The sequence below is a fragment of the Simochromis diagramma genome, unplaced genomic scaffold, assembly GCF_900408965.1.
Source record: "Simochromis diagramma unplaced genomic scaffold, fSimDia1.1 OVJJ01000321.1, whole genome shotgun sequence".
NCBI lineage: Eukaryota > Metazoa > Chordata > Actinopteri > Cichliformes > Cichlidae > Simochromis > Simochromis diagramma.
In genome coordinates, this window is record NW_024386772.1 from 8,747,795 (window position 1) to 8,761,742 (window position 13,948).

Sequence of the window (13,948 nt, forward strand, 5' to 3'; positions counted from 1 at the left end):
TATTTTTCTTAGCCGACAGGAGTGGCACCCAGTGCCATTTTATCTTTTTCAGACCATTCTCTGTAAAACCTACAGATGGTTGTGTGGGAAAGTCCAGGCAGATCAGCAGTTTCTGAAATTCTGAAATAAACTGACAACCATACGTGAATATTTTGAGTTGCTGTCATAGCTGGTTAGCAGTTGAACAGATGTACCTAATAACCTAGTCATTTAGTGTACAGAGTGTAGTGATGTACTGCATATCTGTGGATGTCATTGTTGGTCTTAATGGAGCAAAGTACCAATAAAATATGGAAATATGGATATTAGTTTTAAATGAGGAAGTAAATGTGTTTAACACTTGAGCTTTTATTGATTCATAGAGTGTTTTTGATGAGAAATGCTGAATGTAAGAAATACTTACTAGTCAATAAGAGCCCTTTACTTCAGCCCAGTTATTCTCCTTTTAATCTTTTGAACAGAAAGGAACTGCTGAGTGGTACGAGAGCTTAATCGCTCGATATAAACCAGAGGAAGGAGTAAGCTTGTTTTGGTCCTAAATCATAGATATCCTAACATCTTTTACACAGTGTACCTTGAGTTTTTTCATCCAGGATGATGTTCATTATATTCTGACAATGCAGACTCTGGAGGAACAGCTGAAGAAGCTCGTTCAGGTGATTGATGCTGCATGTGCAGACGTCCAGAGGGCCCAGAACATCTACAATAAACTTTTCTACAGGTGAACAGCAGTTTTCTGCAAGAAATCCGAGGGAGAAAAAAAAACAACCGATAAGTGTCATGCTATATTATTCAGTGGTGACACACTGATTTGTGTGCTTGGTTGTTGATGGGATTTTTATATTTTTCTTTGTTTGTTTGTTTGTTTGTTTTCTCCACAGTGCAGTGAAAGTAGATTTCTTCAGCATATCATACAGACTGTTGGAAAAGCAGGTATGTCACTGAAAATGATGCGACAGGTCACTGTAAACATGACATGACAAGTCTTTCTGAGTCATATGTTGTTGTTGCTGCTAACTTTTACACGGATGAAACACGCTGACTTCCTTTGACCTGACAGGTAGCTGATGATGTGAACGTGGCGATGGAGCGGGTGTGTGGGACTCTCGAGCAGGAGAGCTCCAGACTGTCTCAGACAATGGGAGAGACCATCTTCGAGCTCTTCGTGTCCTTGAAAATCCTCAAAGGCTTTCGAGAGTTTCTTCCTCTCAAGTTGGTTATCCTTTTGACTCCAACGTCTATTGATGTAACAATGTAAAAGGCTCTGACTGGAAGTCATGTCCTAATGAATGTATTTCTCTTTTACAGGGATGCTAAAATGTTGGCCTTGACAGGTTTCCATAACTGGTTCAAGTCCTCAATTCACAAGTGGCTGCAGATTGTTCACGACAGGTCCTGTGACAGGATTCGCAAGGCAGTGGAAACAGATAAGGTGAAAAATGGCATGAATAATAGAAGGAACATAATAGACTCTTTCTCAGAAGACAAGTCAACTTACAGAAGTACTGAACACGCAGGTGTGTAAAATATAGCTGTGTGCCACATAGAGTAGGTCTAAAGCTTTAGAACAAGCTAAAACTCATTAGGATTGTAGCTGTGAATAGCTGTAAAAGGCACCTTTAATGTGTTATCAATTAACACATTATCACAGCATCAATGTACAATTAACCTGTAATTAATTATATATATATTGTATCCTTATTGCTCAAAGGTGTTCCATTGTTACCAAAGGTGTAAAAAAAATTATGAGACCCCCAGCTCTCTTGTTTTTCTATATTTTTTCCTAAGAATTAAAATATTTTGTACAATAATGATTTATTCACCATTATTAAACATGTACAGTATTCACTTTAAGGAGAAGCATTAATCTGCTGATAAATAATTTGTCTGGCGCTATAAGCTAGCATTCATTTGCTGATCAGCCAGTCCCTCGATCAGTTGAGATGAGCTATAATAGAAGTGATCCAATTAGAAGGAGCAGCATTGGAAGTGAGCTTTACAACTATATGACCTTAAAGGGGAAATTTTAAATCAGGTCTGTTTTTTATGAATGAACTGCCTACTTTTTAATCGCAGGTCATGTACCTCCTTGGAACTACATTAAAATGTTTTACCGTGTTAAGTTTAAAACAGTTATTCATTCCCTGCTTGCAAAATCTGCTAAAATGTTACAGATTTTCATGCATGTAAAAAAAAAATGTAAATATTAGGAAATCCATGCTTTGTCTTTTTTAAGATTGATTTTATTTTTTGTGAGTAGCTTGGACCTTTGCAGCAAGCCAAGCACAGTTCCTCAGCAGTTGAAGCGACAGCTTGCTTCAGCCAGGTACGCGAGATCTGGGTCCAGCTGGCCTGGCCAGACTCTGCGGGGGCCTTCATCTTTGTCACACGTTTGACAGACGTGAGTGCCACTTATAGTGTTGCCACACTCACATACTCATATTCTGTGCACATAGAAACATGACACATACAGTTTATCAGTCAAAATCATAAAGGAAACTGAGGGAGCTGTGCCGTAATGACAAGACTGATTTTATCTACTGCAGAATTTCTGCAGTGAGGCCGTGTGCTACTCAGAGATGATAACGCACAAGATTGAGAGGAACCAGCTGGGCCGAGACCACAAGAGTTTCACAGTGCAGGTAACGCCTGTAGCAAGACAGAACCGGGGGTGGGCACAGAATTACGTCAACGATGTCAGCAAGCTCTCTGTCAACACAAAGGGCTCAGCGGGAGAGCAGATATGTTATACACACAAAAACAAAGCAGTTGCTTCTTGTCGTCATCAATCATTTACACTCAAACTCAATCCCTCCACTTCTCTGTAGCCCTGCTTCTTTTCCTTCTTTTTTTCTCCATCTCTACCCTCTGTTTCTCCGCCTTTGCTCCTCCTCGCTTTCTGCTAGCTCTGCATCGCCCTGAACAACATAGAGCATGTGCGTGTTTTCCTGGGTCACCTGCCCCGGGACCTGGACTGGCAGGGTGTGGAGCGCGCCATGGAGGAATCATGCGGGGTGGAGGGGAAAGAGCAGGTTTACAAGGCTCTGAATGGACAGCTGTTCAACATGGACCTGGACCTGCAGAGAGAAGCTAAACGCCTCATCACACTGCTCACTGACAAGGTGAACACGAGGAGTATAATTTTCCTGTTTCTCACAAAGCAGTTTGTAGAACTTTTTGAGCGTATCCGGACATCTATATACTTGAAGTATGCACCTTCATGAACATCTGAGACTAAATATTCCTGTGCAGATGCTGCCTGAGCTGCGGAGGTACATCCAGCACATCAGCCTGTCTCCTGACTCCATCAACAATGATGACGTATGTAGCAATAGCCGCCTAGCCTTTTTTATCCTTATATTAGCGGTGTTTCGTGGTATTTATGTAATGTGTGACATTCTCCCAGGCTGTTTCCCCTCTCATGAAGTACTTACAAGACACTATGGTCATCCTGACAGAAAACCTTGTAAAAGAAAATCTAACCAGGTACTTTTTAATTCTCTTTTTACTATTAATATTAAGTTCTTTTTCTTGCATTTCTTTCTAAAAAAAAAAACAGCACACAGAATTTTGTTGCCTTTAGCAAAACTTGCTTTTTGAGTCACTATGCAATGACATCACAAGATGCCAAAAAAAGGCAGGGGGGAGGTAGACTTTAATGCGTTAATAACTGTTGTGAGTCACAATGTGCTAAAAGAAATAGACATTCAGTACAAAACCACTGAATCATGTCATACACAAGACAAAACATGAACATAACAAAGAACATGAGAAATCAGAATGGGCACATAGAGCTCATAGTTGAAGAGGCATACATGCAAATGTCTGTGAAGGTTCTCAGTCGTCCAGGTCATAGTAGTCTAAGGAGCTTGGAAAGAAAAGCGTCTGGACTTCTTTAAGTTGCTTGAAGACGTTTCACCTCTCATTCAAGAAGCTTCTTCAGTTCTAGAGTCAAATGGTGGAGAGTCTCAGATTTAAGCTCTGTGTGAGTAACCCACCAAGAGGGACAATGGACCCCCTAATGATCCTGTACCTAATCACATGAGCCAAGGTGTGGAAATAGGGTGTAGGTCACAATCAGCCAAGGTTTCGGGTGAGCTCATTGTGAAACTTACATAGGGGATGGCAATGTTGTTGCGTTTGTCCTTCTTATCCTCCCTAGTTGGTGTCTGATGTGAGCGACCATCTTTGAACAGAGTCGGTGGTTTACGACACCAACTGTCTGCCAATCCAGTTTTGAGATCCCTTCCCAGACGCCTTAACACCCTCTCACATCCTGGGTCACCTGACCTCAGGAATTCCCAGGGTGGGGCTAGGTTTCACAATGAGTTCACCCGAAACCTTGGCTGATTGTGACCTACACCTATTTCCACACCTTGGCTCACGTGATTAGGTAGAGGATCATTAGGGGGTCCATTGTTCCTCTTGGTGGGTTACTCCCACAGAGCTTAAATCTGGGACTCTCCACCATTTGACCCTAGAACTGAAGAAGCTTCTCGGATGAGAGGTGAAATGTCTTCAAGCAACTTAAAGAAGTCCAGACGCTTTTCTTTCCAAGCTCCTTAGGCATACATGCAAAACTAATCACAACATTAATTTGAGTGATAGTCAAAATACTGTGAAAATAAGTTTGACTGTAGCAGGAAAAGACTGTTCTGAGGCTTATTTCAAAGTATGGTATCTTTATACTAACTTAAGATGTGCATAACACTGATGCAAGCATCCAAGGATCTAGACTTTCTCGTAATGTTTCAAGGTGGTCTTGAGCAAAAGTTCTCCAGGCTTTCTGGAGCTTTGGATGATTTCTTTAACACTGACTGCTTTTCACTAATTTTCCGTCCAGTGCTTGTATCTTTTCCAGGCTTTTTCAGAGGAATGTTTTTATTTGTTTTTTGGTTTATTTAAGCCACTTAACACATATCTATGAATCATTCAAGCCTAAAAAGACATGTAACAGTGCATTTAGCAAATCACCACTTTCAAAAAAACAAAGGTCAAATTTAAAACTCTTACCCTTTTGTTTTTCAGTAGCCTGCAGAAAAAGCACATAATTGCCCCCATTTTTTAATCTACGGGAAATGATGACACAGATAACACAGTTTGACAGGCATAAAATAGCAAGATTTTATTTTTGCGCTTTAGGATTCACCTATTGCACTACAACAAGGTTATTCCCAAAGAGCTATTAGCCAAAAATTGACATCTTGACACAGGAAACTGGACTAGTGGAGGACAAAAAAAAGAAGTGGCAGGCCTGAAAAACTATCTACAGCAGATCAACAGTATCTCAAAGTCATGTCCTTAAGAAATAGCAAAAAAAGACCTGACAAAGGACCTGAGAGATGTATCTGCCCTCCAGTTGATCCATCTACTGTTCACCAAAGCCTCAACAGAAATGGTGTCAGTGGAAGGGAATCAAGGAGGCTGAGGTGTGTGAAATTACACAAAACTGGACTAACCAATAAAATCTGGCAGAGGCTTTGTCATAAATTTCAGCCACATTTCAGTCAGTGTTGTTGTGAATCTTGTCAAAGTTGATGGGATTATGAACTCAGATCCATCATGCAATGCCCTCTGGAAAGCATCTGCCACGGCTTCATTTTTCAATATAACAACGATCCCAAACACACTGCAGTGAAAGATACCAGGATAGGGAAACCCACAATGGAACACTATTGGTTAAGAACTGGCATCCCCAAAGCCTGGACCTCTATATTATTAAAGGAGTTTGGGATCGTCTTGATAAAAACAAAAGAAAAGGCAGCCAGTTTCCAAAGAAGAACTTCTAATGTCCCTGAAGAAGCCTGGAGAACTGTTCCTGAGGACGACTTAGAGAAATTACAAGAAAGCTTGCCTAAAAGAGTTCAGGTCGTGTTTGAGAATAAAGGAGGCCATACAAAATATGAATTTTAGGCTTGTTAGAACTGTACAAACTGTATAAGGGTGGCTCAAGATTTTTGCACTGTACTATAAATATGATTTATATGAGTTCAGCCAGTATGCACCACACCAAATATCCCCTGGTTCCTTATGTTTCCCATGCACATGAAACACTGCATGATCAGCATATATTTGATTGTTAAAACCACAATGAATCCAAGCCAACCCAAAATAGATTTCTGGTTCACTCCAACCGCAGTTACACAACAAAATCCATTGTTTCCTCGAAAAAGAAAAGAGATTTTCCCTATTCTGTTGCACTACATAAAATGTGTGACAGCTCAGCAAATAAGATGCTGCGCTTGTGTATGAATGTAAGCGTTGCAATAATAATAATAGCCTTTAGCACTTACACTACTTACAAGTATTCATTATCGGGCTATTATCTGTGAAAACATAGTGAGAGTACATGGGGTGTAATTGGAAGAGCTGGTAAACACACATGTGTGGGTGTCTCATTGTCTGCTTCCTGGTAGAGTTCTCCAGAGCATGTGGGAGCTCCTCCTGCGGATGATCCTGGACACGGTCACTGAAAACAGGGGTGTCCAGGTGGAGTTTTACAACCGCTTCCAGTACACAGTAGAGGTCAGTGATTACTGCATCGCACAATAATCCTTTTAGTCTGTGTGCCCACTGAAAAGAATGGTCTGTTTTAAAAGACGTGTCTAATATGTTAAGATTATCATTGCCACTTGCATTCTTTAATTATCTCGGTATGCCCTTTGGCGTGCAATCATTAGCATATATCAGATATTCATGAAGACACTAGGTAATAGTTCAGTGCCAAAGTGAGCTCCCTTATGAATGACAATGTGGGAACTGTTGTATATTCTAATTCCAATTTAACCAGCTGGAAGAGGACGTGACATATTTGCATGAAAAGTCATGGCATGAATTCGGAGGCTGGCAGACAGATGCAATGTTTGCCAGAGGTTTCATGCTGTTTGTGTGAACAACAAGTCTATCAAAAATAGAGGGATAAATGTTATGAGCTCCCGAGTTTAATGCTTTTGTTCAATCGCTTTAGACTCTGTTGCAGTTCTTTCATGCTAGGGGAGAGGGTCTTTTCCTGGAAGACATGAAGAGCGGAGACTACAAGGTAGGAACTCATCCAATCTGTCAACCAGGAGCCGGCTGTATAAATAATGTACATCTTTTCCCAAACGTATACTGATTTTTATAAACAAAAAGGTGCATGAAAAATGTTGTGCACACTGCACATGATCTGATAAAGTTGAGATTTTAAAAAGTGCAACAAAACAGACAATTTTCACAAAACTTGCGTTTAATATTACACTTATTTTGGCAGGCGGTCCTTCTGTTTTACTAATGGTTCATGTTTGTCTTCCAGTCCTAAATCTGCCGTGATCTTTTACCCTGAACTTACAGAGTTGATGGCTTCAGTTACTTTTACTTCTACATTTTTGGCATTTTTCTTCTGTTCATGATTCCATAAGGAAGGAAATTTTCTACAGTGCTTAACCAAATTATTAGACCACCACCCAATGCCAGGTTTATTTATATATGCCACAGCTGCCCTAAATTGTCATTGTTGGTAATTGCCAAATAATAATAATAATATTTTTATGTTTCTGTTATGGTTAATTCACCAGTATGTGCAAGGTCTTTAATTAAAATAATAATTTTTAACGCTAAAATGTTGCATAAAACTGCAGCCTTTCAGTTTTACATAAGGAAAAAACAGTAAAATACATTATTTATTTAAAAAAAAAAAAGTCATTAAAACACTTGATTAATTCCTAATTTTCCAGAGAAGTTTAGTTTGGGTATAAAAATCTAAATTCAGTTTGTTATTTGGCTAATAAGTGATATAGTTTTTAGTTTTAAAGTTTTCGAAAGATTTCTAAAATATTTTTGTTTTTATGACAGATGCTCTGCTACATTGTTAAACTCTACAAGTTCCACTTTCTGTAAAGTCCAAAGATTTATAAAAGAAGCAAATTTCTGCACTTTTTCCATTACACACACTTTTAGTGGTGAACATCTACTAGTACATCTACTAGTCTGGCTCCTGGTATCTTGATAAGTGGGTTTAAGGTCAGATTTATGTTGCATTATCCATCATGCTATTGATCGCTTTGTGACAATCTCGATGCTGTTTTAGGTCTTGGATGAGGAGCTGAGGCTGAATAAATGTTCATCCTTTGAGCTGATTGAACAGTACTATCTGGAGAAGATTTCCCACCAGGTGCGTTTCAACCTACAAGACTGACAATCTCATTTTGTTCTCCTTTGAAGTGAAGAAAGAAGTATTGATTGGACAGCAGAGTGCTCTTTCTTCTGTTGTTATACCTCTGATTAAAAATCTGCCTTCTCGTCGGCCCTTTGAAGACACGACACAACCCGCGAAATGAGGATGGATGCATGCTTAATATTTCTGTCAATACTTAATGTTGCAGAAAACTCTCAAACATACACGTTACGGTCGGATCAGCGTGAAGTGCTACTATGATGCTCCAGAGCAGCGCCTGACAGTGGAGATCCTGCATGCTGCTGATATCATTGCACTGGATGCCAATGGTAAATATGTGAATTTATGAATTTAAATTTTTGTCTTAAATTAAATATTAAAGTTGAACACTACTTCCTCAGGTCTGAGTGATCCCTTCGTCATAGTGGAGTTATGTCCTCACCACCTGTTTCCTATGGCCAAGAGTCAACGCACGCAAGTGAAGCTTAAGACGCTGCACCCAGTGTTCGATGAGCTCTTTTACTTGTGAGTACTCTGCCCTTTTGTTAGGTCTCCCTGTTTATATGCACACACCCTGCGGCTGATTTGTTTGATTCCATTGTCTTCCAGCCACGTCAGTCCTGAACAGTACAGGCACAGGTTTGCCTGTTTGACCTTTACTGTGATGGACTACGATTGGCTGTCCACCAACGACTTCGCTGGAGAAGCCGTCGCTCCTCTCAGCGACTTCTGCTGGCCGGGGAGACCGAACGCCTCAGCGGCTGGCAAGAGCGTCCAGCCTGTCATTCTGCATCTGTCTCGCAGTAAACCCAGCGGTACATACGGCTCCGGGCTGTATCATTTATTTTGTTTTTTGGGTTTTTTTGTTTTTTTGGGGGGGGGGGTTATGCCGTCGTTTTGTTTACTCAAACATAATGTTTGCTTCTTTAAGACCAGGGGGTGTAAGTCTGGGTTTCCAATTACTTCTTCAATGCAGCATGAAAAGCCATTCAATCAAGAGATATTTGTGTCAGGTGTAGAAACTGTGCTCATCTGTTTTCTCTCGCCTCCAGAGAAGCCAATCATGGGGATGCTGGAAGCTCGCGTCGGGGACCGGGAGGCTCAGGAGTTTGTCCGCAGGCTGAAAGAGATTGAGAAGTCAATGGAGGAAGAGTAAAGGGTGACAGCGCTGCCTGTGTTGGTGTTTTTTCTGACCACGTCTTGCGACATGTGCTTTTGTACTGGTACAATGTTTACACTATTGAAATTATTTTTTCCCCTCCCTGATGTATTGTTTGTTCAGTAATTATACCAAAATGAAAAGAAAAGGAAGACAGTGAAGCATATTTCTGTTTTCTTACTGAATGAACGTCCTGTCACTGTGCAACTCGATGCTGTCTCAGTTAAACTATATTTTAGAATTCAGTGGATAGCTGATCCTAAATGTTACTAGTCTATATTTTTTGTAATGAGGTAATCGTTATCTTTGTTGTATACTCTTTGATATGATAGATTTAACATTTTAGAACTATTTTGTGGAAGTAGCTTACACATCCAATAGTATTTAGTCAAAGTCTATACCTCAGATATGCTCATTAGTTGAAGGGAAGTTTGACATTCTTCATGACTTTGTGGAGATAAATTGTGGGAAGGACTATTAAGAAAGTAAAACCGTGAACCCGCATTTAGTTTCCATTTCACAAGTTGAATTTTAAATAGAAATTTGTAGTAGAACTCATGAAAACATAATGCACAGCTTTGGGAAACTGCACCAGTCATTCACTCAGCAGCAGCAGGAGCAGCAGGAGGAGCAGCAGGAAGGCTTAACGTTCCCCTGAGGCACACGCCACAGCTCGGGTTCATTCAACTTTTCAGATTGTTCCTCACAAAGATTGTGATGGGTCAGTGAAGAGACCAAAGACAGTGCTACCTTAGTGCTGGAAAGATCTATCATTTGAACTCCTTCCCGTATTTTGTGCGACACCACTTGCTCAACTGACAGATTAACTTTACAGACATAGCGCCAGAAACAAATGTATCCTCCGTGTGCAAAAGGTTGAAATGTTGCGTGTTTGTGCATTTCCATAGTGGATGCTCATTAAAATATGGACAAACTTTCAGATAATGAGGGCATCATATGTGTAGCTAATCCCTAACACTCAATTTCAGACACTTTTTTCTGCTTTTCGATCTGACATGATGTCACTGAGAGGGATATCTATAATATGGTCATCTCAGCATAGAAGCTTTCCCCATCTGATGTACAAAGCTTTTGTTTCCAAGAGGCAGCCAATCAGTAGAAAGTTGGCAAAGTGAGAGGAGCTTAAAGAGCTTGTTCATCCAAAGATACTCTAAGTAGAGTCCAAGAATAAAGATGCAGTTATGAAAGAGTATAAGAGGTTCCTGCTAAATAGACAGTTGGTTCATTTAGACAGCAGATATCCCAAGGAGGAAATAACTCCTAATAACATTTGTACTCCAGAAGTTCAGCGTTATTAAGAAGTCTGGTTTATGGTAGGGGGTGTTGTTACATTAATGCGTCACACACATGTCGACTTATTAGTCACTTATTATTACGATCTGATATCCGAGGCAGCGTGGTTGGGAGATGGAGAGTAGAGCTTATGAAAACAGCAGCACTGAACTCGCTGCACATTCAAAATTCTAATCTAGGAGCGAGCTATTGAAAAGCACAGTCAGGAGAGCAATGGTAAAAAGTGGTGTCCCTCTCTGTTACCTTAGTAATGCTTTTATCCACATCTTCTCAAGTGTGGAAAATCATGCAATCAAGCCCACTCACCACCAAAAGACTTTCACTGCATCTGCAAGGCCATGGGGAATTGCAGAGTGGAATTGCAAAGAACAGTCGAAAGAGAGAGGCAGGACCCCTTTTTAAAGTTTTCGTTATTAAACATGATAAATTAGTTGGGTTTTTTTTCAACCGAGTACATGTGAAATCCTTAATAACTATTACTCTTTGCTACATCAGATCTAGATCAATCTGATGGGTGGGGGAATATATCCCCTGACACTCTCAAAAAGTAATACACTTTGTGGCACAGTGTGTGGCCCTAAGCCCCAATGAAAGAGGTTAAAAAATATTCATTAGGTGAAACAGTAGTGTTCAGAAAACCATCAAACATCAAAAAATCTCCATTGATCACATTTGAACTCATCGTAGTCCTTTTGCGAGGAAAAGAAATGAACATTATGTCGTGTTCTGAAGTTTAATCTCTTGAGGTCAAAAGGAAATAAGGTTAATGAACCTGCGCAGTGGCTTAATCATACTTAAGGGGTAAAGAAAGCTCTCCTTACCAGCAGCTGCTCTCATGTGGCTGACAGAAATAACACCAGCCAGTCTCTCAAAGCTGTGCCAGTAACTGAGAGGATGTTAAGGTGAGGGTTAAACCACACCCAGAAATCCAGCCACTATTTATCTTGTTAACCACATGGGATTGTTGTTATATTTTTATGCAATTTAAAGATTAACAAACCATTTTATTTAAAAAAAATATATAATAATGGAGTATTCTCAATTTCACACTCATTTAATTCTAAAGGGCTCATTTCCTAGGAAGGTTGAAATAAAAAATTAGCCAATTATACTTTTAAAAAGAGGCTTTTTTAGTAAACCTCATATTTACTTTTAAAGGGGAGGTTGTGGATTAATGAGCTTAATTTCAGTCTTTAGTGTTAGAGGTCGGGTGACATTGAGAATAATATCAACAACTCAAGCCATCTTTCAGCAAACAAAATTTTAAAAAAGGAACAAAACATTGAAAACGAGCGGAGTACTTTGCAAAGAAATCAGCCGCCCCTCATTTATTTGACTTTTGCTAGGAAAATGAGAAATACATGCAGACATTTGTTGAAGCATGTCTTATCACACCTGGAAATACAACATATTTTAAAAGTCAGTACTCGCTATGACCACCTTTATTCTTCGACACAAGCCAAATTCTCTTAAGCAGCTTTCTTGTTTTTTCTTTAAGTTGTCTGCTGGAATAGTTCTCCAGGTTTCTTGAAAATGTTAAGGTCTGACTCAACACTAATTCCACACCTTGAGATATGAACCTTTTTTTATGCTTGAATGAGTCAATTGATAGGTTCATAGGTCAGTGTTAAGTGGCTTAACAAACAAGCAGTCAATGTCAAAAGAAAAAATCAGAAAGAGCATCAGAAAGGTTGGAGAACTATTGCTCAAGACCACTTGAGTCTGCAAGGAAGGAAAATAAAAACAAATGAGGGGTGGCTCAAGAGTTCTGCCGAGTACTGTACCTTTAATTATTTTCATTGACAACCAGAACTTTTAAATTGGAGGTTTAATGCTATATTTTTCTAGGAAATTGCCCCTAATATCAAAAATGTAGCTCAAGTTTTACAGTTGTAATGCACTAGAAACTCTGAACAGTCATCTGCTGTTGTAACAAGCTACTTTCAGCTGCTCCCTTGGTACAAGGGGTCACCACAGCGGGTAGCTCTGCATGTTTGATCTGGCAGAGTGTTTCATGCCAGTTGCCCTTCCTGACGTGACCCCAAAGGGGATTTGAGACCTATGTTAAAAGCATTTAAAAAAACAGGAATACATTCGGGTTATTGGAAAGTATTAAAATCGCAGTTCTAATTACGAATGGAACCTTTTTTAGACGAGACAGCGGGATCACAGAGTAGTAACAGAGGTGTAGTGAAGAAACACTGAAAAAACACTGTAGCAAGTACTTAGCACCAAAATCTTCACACCGACAGCATTTTGATAGTGATGTAACTTTACAGTAGCTGCTTGTGTAGTGCTTTGTCGTTAACCTGTGGAGCCGTGAGGATGAAGCACCCAAAAAACCATATCTATGCCTGGAGAGTGTGCTGCATTTACAGGCATTATTAAAGCGTTCGATAAGCCTGCCTTACAAACAGGAGCTGGGAATGCTTTCAGTCCATCTGAAGAGCACTTGGCTTTACATTTAGTTCTTAGGATATTTCAGGTAGAATAGTGTTGGCGTTGTTGCAGGAAAAAAAAATCACCCAGCATCTCCACTGTTAAGTCTGCAGGTTTTCATAGGCGTGATAAAAGGATGTAACTGTGATATTTGAGTGAGTACCAGTGTTGCGATTATATTTTCTCCGTATTATTTTAAAACCAGTTCTTCTGGCCAGATGTTTACAAAGAAAAATGCAACCTCACTTTGAGCGTAAGCAACTATTTTAAAGTCAAATAAATGTTATAAGATAAGTCTTATATTGTAGGATCAACATGCAGGAGTAAGTTGCATATTTATAGTCAAATTAAAACTAACACTGATGATTTTAAATTTTAGAAAAAGAAGCAAAAACCTTTTTTTTCCAGAATGCAGTTGAAGAACGCAACTATATTTTCCAGTTATTAAAGATTTGTCTATACTCAGTCACAGTTTTGTAAATTTCCTAACGTTGCCCTTAGACAGGCAGATCCGGTCAGTATTATTATGGATTTGTTCTGCTGATTATTCAGAAGCAAATGAAACATTTTGGTCGTTAAATGTTCAGTTAAGTCAAAGTGTTAACATAGTGTTTGGTTCATTGAAAACGATGTAAAATGTTTAGTTCTGAATATACAGGAAGTGTGGCAAAGGAAATCAGACTGTGAATCAACACACCGTCATTATGACCTAGTGTCACAGCTTAACCAATAGTTTATTTAAACTATTATGTGATATGTTGCTGAGTTGAGCACTTTCTTTGGTCGTTTAGATTTAAAGGGACTGCTGGTGAAAAGTATCTGCAAGAGGCAAAACTCTTTCAATTTGTTATTGTGAAAGTGAATTATTTGTCCTTGAATTGTAA

The 13,948-nt window shown here is 39.5% G+C and overlaps 1 protein-coding gene across 1 annotated transcript in view; it reads left to right on the forward strand.

Annotated features, from left to right (window-relative positions):
- baiap3 (BAI1 associated protein 3) overlaps window positions 1-13,136 on the forward strand; it is a 50,231-nt gene extending 37,095 nt beyond the window's left edge. Inside the window, exons 18-34 of the mRNA XM_040046808.1 lie at window positions 462-518; window positions 624-721; window positions 882-933; window positions 1,061-1,212; window positions 1,309-1,432; window positions 2,261-2,401; window positions 2,547-2,642; window positions 2,907-3,122; window positions 3,253-3,321; window positions 3,407-3,486; window positions 6,417-6,525; window positions 6,968-7,039; window positions 8,066-8,149; window positions 8,361-8,481; window positions 8,554-8,677; window positions 8,762-8,967; window positions 9,205-13,136. Of these exons, the coding sequence (XP_039902742.1) occupies window positions 462-518; window positions 624-721; window positions 882-933; window positions 1,061-1,212; window positions 1,309-1,432; window positions 2,261-2,401; window positions 2,547-2,642; window positions 2,907-3,122; window positions 3,253-3,321; window positions 3,407-3,486; window positions 6,417-6,525; window positions 6,968-7,039; window positions 8,066-8,149; window positions 8,361-8,481; window positions 8,554-8,677; window positions 8,762-8,967; window positions 9,205-9,308 (1,905 nt within the window). The 3' untranslated portion in view covers window positions 9,309-13,136. The remainder of the gene's footprint in view (window positions 1-461; window positions 519-623; window positions 722-881; window positions 934-1,060; window positions 1,213-1,308; window positions 1,433-2,260; window positions 2,402-2,546; window positions 2,643-2,906; window positions 3,123-3,252; window positions 3,322-3,406; window positions 3,487-6,416; window positions 6,526-6,967; window positions 7,040-8,065; window positions 8,150-8,360; window positions 8,482-8,553; window positions 8,678-8,761; window positions 8,968-9,204) is intronic.
- Window positions 13,137-13,948: the final 812 nt, after the last annotated feature.